This window comes from Parasteatoda tepidariorum, chromosome 12, assembly GCF_982258835.1.
Source record: "Parasteatoda tepidariorum strain Cologne lab strain chromosome 12, Ptep-v5.0, whole genome shotgun sequence".
Lineage (NCBI taxonomy): Eukaryota > Metazoa > Arthropoda > Arachnida > Araneae > Theridiidae > Parasteatoda > Parasteatoda tepidariorum.
In genome coordinates this window covers 21,622,410-21,636,115 of record NC_141766.1, presented here as the reverse complement: position 1 = coordinate 21,636,115, position 13,706 = coordinate 21,622,410, and the positions used below count along the sequence as shown (strand labels likewise).

Below are 13,706 nucleotides of genomic sequence, written 5' to 3'. Positions count from 1 at the left end.
TTATTTTATTTAGGCTTGAACTACGTATTAGATTTGTTCCTAAAGATTTAAGAAATTTATTTGAAAAAGATAAAGTTACATTTCTTTATTTATATGACCAAGTAAGTGGTAAATAATCTATTCAAAATTTGAAATAAATTGATATCTATGTTATTTAACTTCATAATCATATTTAAAAAAATTAATTTTTATTTAATTTACTTTTTTTAAATTGCTTGAGTTTAAATAATATAGGAATATCCATGTCTGTTTTCTTTTAAATTTAATTACCTGATTTGAACTTAAATTCTGAACTAAATTAGGATTAAGCAAAATTTTAGTTTCTAGTTTATAAAGCACTATATCTCTTAATAATGTTTGTTTGTTATCTTCTATCATATTGCTGATTGAAAATGTTTTAATTATAATATTTAGATTAAAATTTAAATATTAATTATTTAATTGATTTTTTTAACAACTATGCTAATTAAATTAGCATATCACCTTAATTTTTTTAATGTTTCACTTTGTGTTAGGTTTGTAATTTATTTTTCCCTTTCATATTCTGCAAAACTGAAAACTTGTGCATACTTTTCTAAATTGTTTCCTTCCTTTTGCATACCTGCGAACTCTTCTGATTTTGGCCGAAAGCTTATAAATTTCAAATCCGTTTTACGATCTTCCAATCAGGAACGAAAATCTTCTGCTTTTTTAAAAATATCATTTGTTTCTTTTTATACAATTTGTATTGTTTAAGGTATAGGAAAAATATTGCATAAAAATTTCTACCGAAGGAAGATATAAAAAAAAGGCAAAATCTGACTTAATAATATGAAAAAGAAATTGTGGGTTGAAAGTGGGGAAATGCACAAGGGGGGCCTCTTGCGTTTCTTTACTTTCTCCACCTCTTGTGGAGAATAAAGAAAGGTCATATGAACAAAGAACGTCGCTTCTTTTTTACTCTAACTGGATTATTCCACTTTGTAACCATGGAAACAGAGGTAGCAGAAAGAAATTTGTAGTGTTCACGAAGCCAGAACGGAATTCATAAAAAAGTTGTGTAAGATGTTGAACGAATACAATTGGTAACTTCAAAGTTTTGTGCGGATCTACCGTTCTGCTTACGCTTTATTTTAAGAATTTGGTGGAATTATAGCCAGGTGAGGAAGCTTGAAACGAGTCGTAAAGTGATTTGCGTTTCAATCCTGTTTCATCTTGCATTGAAATATTATTGTTTTGAATTTAAAATGGGTGGTGGATTAAAGAAATTATAGTCTTAATCATTTTGGGATAATCATATTATGGATTTTCCGTACGTAAAAAGATCAACTTTTGGATCAAATCATTCATATTGCATTGTTTGTGGAGTGGATTTTCTAATATCTCACGGTGGAAAAAATGACAATAAAAAGCATATGAGCTCAGATTAATACCAAAGACAAGCGAAATTCTCAGATTCAAAGGACTCTGTTAAGTTATCAAATTATTTCTCGAGTTCGTTGGATGAGAAGCAACAATCAGTAATGAATGCTGAACTATTATTTACCAATTTTCTGATCGAACACAATATTCCGATTACTGCTGCTTATCATGCTGGAAAATTATTTCCGAAAATGTTTCCTAGTCCCGAAGTAGACAGAAAATATGGTTGTGGGAAAACTAAGACAACAGCTATAATTAGCCTTTTAACTTTAGAAAAAGTGAACGAAATAGGGAATTAACTGCAGCAAGTGCCTTTTTCAATGGGTGTAGATGGCAGTAATGATTCGGAAACAAAGCTTCACCCAATCATTATGGAATATTTTGATGAGAATATCAGAAAATTGCTTAATATCCATAAGCCCAATTGCAAATAAATCCATAGGAAAAAATATTGCACCAACAGTTATAGATGCTTTTGACGCATTAAAAATTCTATGAAGCAACTGTTTGGCATTTGTGCTGATGATGCACCAAACCTAAAAATGAGCTTCAAGAAATATAAAAAAAGCTAAATTAAGTAATTGTATGAGCTGTCCTGTTAAGGAAGTTAAAAAAAAGTCAAAGTAGTAAAACATTTGTTAAAGCAACTCTTAAAAAAATTGTTACTAAAGAAGATAGGATTTTTTATTTCTTATAATCTGAACTAAAAAAAAAGCTAGGCCCAATTCTTGTTGCATATTCCAGAATTTGAAAGACGTCTGTATTCTTTAACTGTTTTTTTTTTTATTTATTTAATATTTGCATTTTGAATTCCATGTTTTTTTTTTAAAAAATCTACCAAGTATTATTAACTTTTCTTTTCAGAACAGTGGTTAAAATATTTTTTATTTAATCTTTGTCATATAGCATTAATCCTACACACGTTAATTTTATTTTTATTAATTTTTTTCTATTGCTATTAATCCATTTTTGGCCAATGGTGCGTAAACGCACCATTTTAATAAATAATTTTTTATTAACATCATGGCGAATATTTTTCAATAATTTTATTTTTCTGTGTTATTTTAAATGGTTTTATAGACATCTATAAAATATTAGTAATTCAATAGGAGTAAATAATTTCCATTGAGAAATTTTCAAGGCACACAAATTTTTGAACTTCAAACGGTTACAGAAAAAGCCCATTTTTTTTAAAACTGTTTAATTATTCCACCTCAGATTTATTATATGTTTTTATAATTGGTTAAAGTAGTAAGTTCTGAAAAAAAATTAAAATAAAACAAATGTGACAAAAAAATTAAAAAAATTTCATTCAACTTTAATGGTGCATTAACGCACCATTGACCGAATCAATGAGAAATAGACGAAATTCGAAAACCCACATTTTATGCAAGGTTTCAGAGTTTTATTGAAGATTTATTGTATATTCAGAGTTTTATTGTTAAGTTTTTATTTTTATCAGAGTTTTATTGTGCTGAGGCTAACAGTGTTCGACAAAATATGCCATAAGGAACAAGCCTTGTTCTGAAGTTACTTAGCGTTGTTTCAATACCTGAGATGGTGAAATTTAAGTTTTGATAACTTTTTCTCTTCCAATAGTTTATTTGAAATTTTGAAAGGAAAGGGTTTCTTTGCATCTGGCACAGCTCTTGAAAATCTTATGGGTGGTTGTATATTGGATGACTACACAATTATGAAGAAAAAAAAGAAAACTTCGTGGTTCCTATGATATTGCATTCAGCAAGGATACAGAAACCCTTGCAATTTAATGGAACCACAATGCTGTGGTAACAATTGTTACTAATAACGGTATCATTTTGCCCCTTGTAAGTGCCAAACGGTACAGTTGCAAGGAAAAAAAGGAAGCTTTTTCTTATAACCATTGTTGAATAGCCGACCTAATTTTGCGGGTCTAGGACTCCTTGGGCAACTCCGTAGCCTTGTAATTTTGAACCCAACCCAGAAGACAAGGGATTTCCTGGATCAAATATTGGGAGAAATCTTCCTCCTTGGAGGACTTTTTGATGGAACTAACCTGCATTTGCGTTACATGGAGAAAACCACAAGAACCTCCCACGGCTAGCCTGACTGCAAAAAGACTCTAACCCATGATCCATCTACCACTGAGGATATTTCGTCAGCACTGTGGTCAGTGCCAGCTGGATGAGGATTCGTATCAACCAACCATCATCGGGATTCGAACACGGTTCGCCTCATTGGAAAGCTAATGCTCTTTCCCTTGAGCCATCGCTGCTCAAGAAAAGAAGTGATTTCACAGCTCAACGTTATTTCGGATTAGAGTAAGCATATGGGAAGTGTAGACCTACATGACAATGCCGTAGCTAAATGCCGCATCAAGATTCAAGATAAGAAATGGTGGTGGCCATTATTTACAAACTTCGTTGATAGTGTTATAGTAAGTTTCTGGAAGCTACATAGAATTTCAACTGGCTCAAAAATATCACTTATATACTTCAGATATTATATAGCTATTGCCTAATTAAAATCTGAATCCGAGAACAGTAAATCTGGTGAAAGTTCATTACAAGTTACCCATTCAAACAATGGTTGCCTGGCATCCGCAGTACAGACTGATAGAGTCGGACATACAACAAATGGGCAGGGAAAAAAAGCCAACAGGCGATGTAAAGTGTGCAAAAACCTCACGATTAATTTATGCATCAAATGCAAATTTCATTTACATTAAAAATGTTTAGAATGTTTCCATTAAAAATATAAGCGTTAAACTAAACGAATTGTTCATTGATCTGGCCAATGGTGCGTGTATGCACCATTTTATTTCTTAAATAAAATATTATTTTTCATGCAGGAAACCTATTTTTTGTTTTAATGAATGTAATTTAAGCATACTTTAATGAAAATAATACCACATTTTATAAAATTTCTATCCTTGACCTAAAATGGGTTAAAAACAAATTAAATATTAATTTAGATTTTTTATAATATGTGCAGCTTTTTGAATTTCTTTTGTTACAACTCCTCCTTTTGCATTTCATTTTTTATATTTTAGTTCTTGCTTTTGTTTTATTAACAGAAATGTGTTTAAATATTATTTTTTGAAGCTTATTACATTAATTAAACACTGCTGCTAAATGTAGTTAAAAGGAAGAACCTAATTTCACAGTTTAATTTTTCATTCAATAAAATTTAAACTTGATAAAAGGAATTTCTGTTCCATATTTTGTTGAAAATTGTAAATGAAAGGGTTAAAGGATTTAAGGTATTTAAAGTAAGAAATTTTTTGTTGCGCATAAAATCTTCCTTTTTTCTGATTTAAATCTTACAATTTTTGAACTTCAATCTTCTTAATTCCTACTTTCTGAGATTGGCAGGTATGCTTTTGATATTTTTATTTCATGTGCAATTAAGTTTTCAATATATTGCAAGAATTCAATTAAATCATTAGTGAAAAATATATTTTGATGCAATAAAGTGGCATACCTCTCATAAAGGAGAATTTCTGGTTTTTTGCTTGCTAGATAATTTAAAGGTTCAAGTTTCTGAAAACTTAATAAAAATTTATTTTATAAACTAATTTTTAGATATAACAGTTCAAGATGTTTATTGGAAGCAACTATAGGTACATTATAAATGTAATATAATTCCTCTTTTTGGATAAGTTTGTTTTATAGAATGGTATGCTCTTGATATATGAATGACATACTGTTAATGTTCACATTGATTAATTTATTATTAACTGCTGTTTTTCTATTTCTTAATTTTTAGATTAAAAATGACTATTTGCAACTGAGTGGGAGTATTGATCAAGAGTTGGCTATACATTTATGCTGTATTGAAATAAGGTTTGTTTTAAATGAATATTTTAATTTAAAAAATTATACATCAGCTTTGAAAGAAATAGGGCTGAAAATCTTTATTTACTGTTTCACTAATCTTTCTTTCTTTTTCAACTGATATAGACTACTTTTACTTTCCAGACAAGCTAGTACCTATAGATTTGAAGCTGAGTCGTTTTTTAAACTGCCTCTAGTGTCCAGTAATTTACAGTGATAGTTCAGTGTCTTAACCACAATACCATTATGGCACGCTCAGATTAGTATATAATGCTGTAGAAAACATTTTTGCAACAGCTCATTTTAGGTGAGGAGGTTATAGAGGTTAAGGCTCCATGATATTCTGTTGGGCAGGTTTCAAGCTGCTACAGAGGAATGGCATCGAATTGATCATTAAATTAATAGTCACATTATTATGTAGATTAGAATTTTGTAAACATATACTTAAAGTATCTTATATAAACTATGAAGAATTGAAGAGAAACATTGCAAAGCTAAGTGAATGAGCACTCCAGTGATGCAGTCTGTTAAAGCGTTACTCTCACTGCTAGTTGGAGAGCTAGGGTTAGTGAGTTCGATCCTGACAGCCAACAAAAAACCCTGGGGTGTATATAGACAGTGGATGTTAAATTTATTGTGGCTGAAATTCCTCTCATTGGCTGTGACGTGGAAATTTTGAGAAAGGGGCACCAGCTCTGGTGCTGTCCCTGTTGTCTAACCAGGTTCAAAATTACGTGGCATTCCTATCATTATTAAAAGTTGGAGTCCTAAAATGGGGCTAGGTGCTTGGCTATGGTTGAGTGATGTGTGAGCTAAGTAAATCAATGTTTTAAGACCATTTTTTCATAATAGGATGTACAGAAAAACAGATCTGATTAAGATTGTTTACTAGGAAAATGGGAATATAGAATTTACTAGGAATTATGCTGTATAAAAAACCACACACCCTGTTCTGTCAAATCTTACAATCTTTTTCGTTCTCTGCATTTTTTTTTCACTTTGATTTTCTTAGAAAAATATAAAACAATGTGATAAATTAAATATTTTGTTATTCTTTATTGTACTTGTACTTGAATTATTGTAAAATAAATTATACTGTTACACATATACTATTATTTTTTATGTGTAAAATTATGCTTTAAATTTCAAAGAAATCTGAATTATTATTATATAAACATATATATCCTTTAAAAGTTTTTAAATTTGTAAACACTAAATTTAAAAATGTTTGTTTTATTTATTTTTCTCTTTCTGTATAGAAATAATAAATAGATATTTTTATTTGCTGCTTTAACTCTAACAATGATTAACATTAGTAAACATAGATGGCGCCACAAGCCTAATTATGTTTTTAAAGAAATAGTATGGATTTAATAGTTCTTTTTGAAAAATTGTTAAGAAAATAATTTCACTTCAGTAATTTTCCACCACTTTCAATAAAAACTCATGTTTGTTCTGACAAAATTATTAAATGAAATTAAAGTCAAAATTAAATGAAATTAAACTCAAAATATAAGTGAAACTTATATTTTGAGACAAGTTGTCTAATATTGATAGAAGTACTTTTCTATTTTTTAGAGAATAAATGTGAAATTCTGGTAAGAATTTCTCTAAAAGTGGTAAATAAGTTTTGGTGCATTTGTTATATTTGATGAAGTCAAAAATATCTTGCTCTATGCATTTTTGTTTTGAATAAAAAACTTTTTTTAATTTTTAGCTAGAATTAAAATTTTTGTAAACTGGGCTATCAAATTAATTAAAATTAACTTTCTAAGGCCGTGGACAAGCAGGAAAAAAATCTTAGTGACAAAGCTAAGTAATCATATAAACCAATTATCCAAATGAAAAACCACATGAACATATTAAAATGTTTAGTTTAATAAATAGACCCTCTCGATAAACCATTCAGATTATTTCAATGATCTTCTACCATCTGGGCAGCTCTTTTCATCTACCAACATTACATCATTAACAATAAGGACATATGTTGCTAAGAAAGAGGTGCATGTTTATAGCAAAAGTTTTCACTCTATTTTTTTCAAATTCAAATAATCACATCAAATTAATTTATTAAATTCTGAAAACTATACATTACGATTAGTTCTTTTTTGAAAAAAGCGAAATATAGTAGATGTCTTCCTCTTAAGCTTAGTTAAACCTGTATTCTATATGCAATTTTTTTTCCGTTTTATAGCTCATTTAAATAGAATAGCTGAGAAAAATTCAAAATTTATGGTGATCAGCTACTGTTTCAGATTGAAATATTTTAGTAGAATATTAGTAGCATATAAAGCGTAGAGAAAAAAAATGACTTGAATGCAAAAACATTTGTTTGAAAAAATTTAATAGGAATATAATCCGGAAGAAAAATATGCATTGCTTGAGTATTTTTTCTTGATGGCACCTACTGTTTTGCCAATTTATATATTTAAATTTTATTCAGATTGTATTAATATAGTTTAATTTGAATTTAGAGAGGTATTTTTCTTTTTGCTCAACAGGAGGTTCTTCAAAGATATGACTCATGTAGCATTAGATAAAAAATCAAATTTCGAGTTCCTAGAAAAAGACCTTGGGCTACACAAGTTCCTACCCTCATCTGTGATTTCTAATAATAAGGTAGATTGTTATGAATTTTAAATGTAAAGCTGAAAAGTATTTTTGAAAATATAAAATTGTTAACTATTTTTTAAATTTTATGTAAATCACATATTTTATTTTCTTCGCTTGAAACTAATATTTTATTTTATGTTATGTGAAACTTTTGAAACATTATAAGTTATTAAGTACCATAAAGAAATATGTAGTTTGTGACAAATTTTCTTAATCTTTATTAGCTTTTGTTCTATACTTTTTTTTAATTTTATACTCTGTCTTGTTTAATTCCTTTTTAGTTTATTCAAAAGAGGACTGTTGATCAAAATCAGTAGAATAATTCTGTTTTACTATTACCTTGCAATACCTATTTGTGCTTGTAGTTTTGGAGATTTATTGATTACTTTCTTTATTTTAAACTTTTAAAATATTTATTTAGTTATTAAATTGTTTAAATGCTTTTACATTCTTCTTTAAAAATTTTGTTAAGCTTCTACAATTAGGATTAAAAGATTACATTTAAATTATTTGAAATTGGGAGATATTTTCATTTGCAGTATTTAAAATAATCTTTTTTAATGAGAACCAAAAAGTTACCTTTGCTAATAAAAATCTTAATGTAAAGGGTTATTGTTTTCTCTTAATAAAAACGAACCTTATGTTGTTAAAGCTAAATAAGTTTTTAAGTGCACGATCTTTCAAGTTCCGAATAATAGTCTATATATTTAATGAAACTAGTCTTGCCAAAAATATGTATGTAAAATAGTTTTGTAACTTGTATGTTTCAAAAGTACAAATGATAACATTTCTCTTGTGTATCAAACATAGCCTTAAAAAGTATTTAGACACTTTAAGTATCCTGCGAGTAATTTCTTATTAAATTAGGTCTGTCTGTTGGAGAGATTTTTCTTTAGCTAAACACATTCCAAGACTACTTGAGTCTCTAATGCTGTTTAGATTAGAAACTGAACAGCTGATACCAGCTCTTGCTCTAATTAACTCCACATTCAATTCTGGTTGAAAAATTGTCTCTTTTTGGCTTCATTAATGTTTTTTTCTTCTCTCCTTCTTGCCTCTTCCCTCGTGTTCTAATGTATCCCTTTTCCTCTTCTAAAATCACACTACAAGTAGCTTAAATTCTAAAAATTTTTAACTTTAGAGTATTTTTTTTACCGAACATTATACTCAATTTCTGTAATCTTAAGTTATTTGAGAAATTTACAAAATTTCTTGTCAATGTGGTCTGCTCTATATTGGGCAAATTAAATATGATTCTCAGATGTGAAATTCAGATAAAATGAAAATATTAATTAATTATAACAAAAACTTAGGAGTTCATGATTTATCTAATGTGCAACACTCTTGATCAGTAAATCATAAATTCCAATTTGATTTGGCTATTGTTATTCAAAAATGTCTTTGGTAGATTTAAATTTTTGGGAAAATTATTTTATTATTAAAAAGAACAATACATCTTTAGCAAATGAACCTTCTGTGATAAAATTTTCCTGAAGATATGAACATGGAAACTTTTCTTGTTTTAATTCCAGATATTAAACACCATTACTTTTAAAATTTTGATTCTTAACTCTTGTTTTACCCCTTCAATGTATCATTATTATTCTACTGAAGTAGTTTATGTCTTTTGACTTCCATTTTCTTATTGGTTGATTCAATTTTAAATTTTGCTTTAACTTTCTCCTTTATAATGTTTTTCATTGCCATTTTTCTGCATTCTGCTTTGAAGATGATGCTCCAATGTACCATCAAAATTTGTATGCAATTTTCAATTACAGTAAAGCGCCGATTATCCGAACTGTTCAGGACCAAACGTGGTTCGGATAATGAAATGTTCGAATAATTGGAAAGTTGTTTAAAACCTAGTTTAAATGATTATTATTTATGCACCAACTTCCCTTCACACTTTTTCTAGGCTTAGGACTGGCAGTACTATCTAAAATAGCTCTGGCGAGTTTAAGACTTTTTTTTTTCAATTTGAATCATTTTTATCATATTTCGGCTTTTTTATAATTTTTTTTGTCAAGTACTGATTTTACCACATTTTTCTTTATTTTCCATTGCAAAAGATATCCAGCAAAGACTTTTGTTTCAAAGAACATGCTCTTTTTTGTGCAGCCATATCCCTTATTCTTTTTAAATAAATCAACTGAATTGGATCAACATCATTTTGACGTTCTAGGCAATTCATTGCAATATCTAATGAATTGCATGCTTCTTATGAGAAGGTCCACGATCTTGAACTTGATCTCTTACTTCTTCCTCTTAATCTGAGGAATTCCGATTTTCATTCAAAATTTCAGAAACAATTTCATGATCATTTAAAATTTGAAATCCTGAGTCGTTTTCAGTGTCTCAACACCAGTCTTCTATTTCTTCTGCTGTATAACATGGCATATTTTCACCCGAAAGATCTACCGATTCGCAAACTGCAGTTTCGTTTGTTTTTCTGATAAGAATTTTATTCCAAGATTTAAGATTCCAAGCACTGTAATCACTAATCATTAACCATGAATGACAACTACCCATCCCCCAATTGTAGAATTTTGGTACTTATCTATTCATAAACACATTCTGCTTTCCAACAATTGTAGATTGTCAAAATGAAGCTCGCATTCTTTGATGATAATTTTCAGTTGAAGAGGGCCAAAGGGGTATGTAGGTTTAACTGTATAACAATACATGTATGTATGGCTACTATAAGAAAACTGCTGAAAAAGGTTGTAAATTAAATATGGTCTTCAGATGTAGTGGATATTATCTATTCCTCTAAATTTAGAAAAATTGTCGATAAGTTAAAAAAAATTCTAAACTTAAAAAAGAGAAGAAGAAAAAAAGCGAATTCGGACATAGTTTGGATAATTGGACGTTCGGATAATAAGGGTTCGGATAATCGGCGCTCTACTGTATTGAAATGTGTTTATTTGTAGATTTTAACATTGTCCTTTTTCTTTTTTAGCTCTATGTATTTTTTTTTTATAGAAGTTGTTTTATACGCTGATTTTGAAAACTTTTTTTGTTTCTATTTGCAGCCCAAAGCTCTTCGTAAACTGATACAAACTCAATTTAAAAGATTTGCATCTTTGTCAGAAGTAGACTGCATGTTTTTATTCCTGGAAATGGTTCATCAAGTTATTAAATATGATAGAGAAAGTTTCAAGTGTGCTTTAGGGGTATATTTATATTTCTAAATTTTTATTCTTATAATTGAATATATTCACGTTTATAATATGCTGCTAAAATTTTGATCTAAGGTATATAGTTCGAAGTTTTAAGTGTATGATCAGGAAATTAGAGACAGATATAGTTCATGTTTCTAATTAAAACAAAAGAGCTATATCATTAAGCTTTAGACATAATAAGATAAATGTTTATTCTTTTTTGAAAAAAAATAAAGAAACTATGGTAGCTTTTCTAATCAGTAGCAAGTTTTAAAATACAAATTTATAGAGACAGAAGTTAAAGTACAACTCAAAGGATATTAGCTCACTGTGCACATCTTGTTATCAAGTTATGTGTAGTGGTAAATAGAAACTATAAAACACTTAATCAAAAAGGAATAAAGAATACATGATTTAACTTATTATAGCTATTGATTATTGTCAGGATTATAATTTTCCTTTAATACAATCTTTAAATATGCGCATTGCGTTGGAGCTGTAAAATTAATAATCAATATTTTATTAAATAAAAACAAGGTACCGAATATTTTTAGCTGTGATTGTTTCAAATTAAATGTTTTAGCTCATAGTGCACTTACATATTAATAAACTCAAATATTATGTAGTGGCAAATAATAACTATGAAATACTTTGTAAAAATGGTTACTGTGAATTGAATAGTAGTAGCTGCTGATTATTGTCAAGGTTATAATTCTCCTTCAATTGATAATCAATATTTTATTAAATGAAAACAAAGTAGCAAATTTTTTTAGCTGCGATTGTTTCAAATTAAAGGCATTAGCTCATAGTGCACTTACATATTAATAAACTCAAATATTGTGTAGTGGTAAGTAAAAACTATGAAACACTTTGTAGAAATGGTTAAAGAATCTGTGAATTTGATAGTAATAGCTACTGATTATTGTCAAGGTTATAATTTTCCTTTAATGCAATCTTTAATAACTGATTAATGATTATTTTATTAAATAGAGCATAATCTTAAGCTGTCTTTGAATTGAAATCTTAAGCTGTTTTTGAATTTCAATATTACTATTTTTAGCAGTTAAATAAAGACAATTAGAATTTAATTTCTGCTAAAATGTGACTAAACTGAAAAAAAGATTTAACAGATATTTTTGAGAGTAGGATTATATATAAATTTAATTATTGAATGATATATGTTATTCCTGTTTTGGCATGACAATAAACATTTTGTCGTTGTGTAAGGAATATATATTTAAGGAGTAACTGTAAAAATTATAACTTACATATTGTATTCAGTTAACTGTTTTTATTGAAAAATATATTGTTTTATTTTTAGATGTATTTAAAGAGATGTTTGCATCATGCTTTCTATCTGATGTTGCTTTTGTGGCTAATTTTTTCTTGTTGAACATATTTATTAATATATAATTTTAGCTTTCGCTTTCAAGGAAAATAATTCTATGAATCAATATTGTTGTATAACTATTTTTATTAAGCATGTGAATGCTAGAAAAATGTTTTCTCAAATCCTGATCTTAAGCATTCATTACTTATATTTTTAAATAAGCTTTGCAGTTAAGAAGAGGTAAAATTATTAATTATGTTTTTTATTCTGTTACAGTAATTGGATTTTTGAACGAAATAATAATTTTTTTTGCTTTTGCGAGGTCTGTGAAGTTGTGTGGAGAAAAGCAGTTTGTACTTGTGTGTTATTTTTCCACATTATTTGTCATGTCTTTAAGGAAAAAAAGATTATCGTTAAAAGAAAAAGTTGATCTAATTTTTGTAGCAGAAATGGAAAAGCTTATTTTGCAAGATTTAAGACAAAGATTTGGAATAAGCAAAAGCTTAGTAATACTAATCCCTGTAAGCATTATAAAACTATAAAGTTAAAAAAAGGGGAAAAAAACTAAAGCATGTGAAATTTATACAGAAGTGTTCAATTTGTTTTGTTCAGTAAGAAAAATTCTTGTAAGAGAAAAATTAATTTCTGGTATTATTATAAGAAAAGCTAAGAGAAGTTTAAAAAAGTATGAAACTACTGGACATCAAAGCATCAAATGATTTGTTAGACAAATTTAAGTTGAGGAATCGCATTACTTTTAAGAATATCTGTGGGAAAAAATTAGAATAAACGCAACAAGGATCAAAAAAGTTGTATGTGTGAACCTGAATTTCCCATTTTTACGTATTTTTGGATGAAGGGCACCGATTTATAGAACAAACATCTGGTTCCTTATTAGATATCCTTATTAATAGGTTCCTTATTCCCTTATTTCAAGATAATGCTGTATCTCTTTTGAAAACACAAACAACATTTATCACCTTTTAACTATTTCTAAATTTCTATAAAAATTTCCCTGCCAAGCAATTCTTCCATTGAATCAAACATGAAGTTGAACTTCCTATCTGGGTAGGAAGGCAATCATGCCCTACTCCCAACTGATTCAAGATTGATAATTTACATGTCATCGATTTAAAATTTTTATGTATGAAACTCTCTTTTTTGTAATTTTTGAAAATTACTTAAAAAATCAAACATAATTATAAAATTTAATTTGATAATTCTTGTAATATAGACAGGTTGGAGTGTTCCTGTAGAATTAGTGATTGGTGCTGAAGTAGGAATAAGTTTTCTAACAGATCCAAATGCGTCAGTAAGTTTTTTTTATATTGTTAGTGTTAAAGTAACATCTCTTGTAAAAAATTGTTACATAAAAATTTATAATCC

General features: G+C 28.2%; 1 protein-coding gene across 2 annotated transcripts in view; it reads left to right on the top strand.

Annotated features, from left to right (window-relative positions):
• LOC107440704 (focal adhesion kinase 1) overlaps positions 1-13,706 on the top strand; it is a 102,024-nt gene that overhangs the window by 62,325 nt on the left and 25,993 nt on the right. For both annotated transcript variants that reach the window (XM_087155987.1, XM_043047568.3), the window contains exons 5-9: positions 14-101; positions 5,149-5,225; positions 7,718-7,835; positions 10,862-11,002; positions 13,555-13,632. In XM_087155987.1, coding sequence (XP_087012113.1) covers positions 14-101; positions 5,149-5,225; positions 7,718-7,835; positions 10,862-11,002; positions 13,555-13,632 — 502 coding nt within the window. The remainder of the gene's footprint in view (positions 1-13; positions 102-5,148; positions 5,226-7,717; positions 7,836-10,861; positions 11,003-13,554; positions 13,633-13,706) is intronic.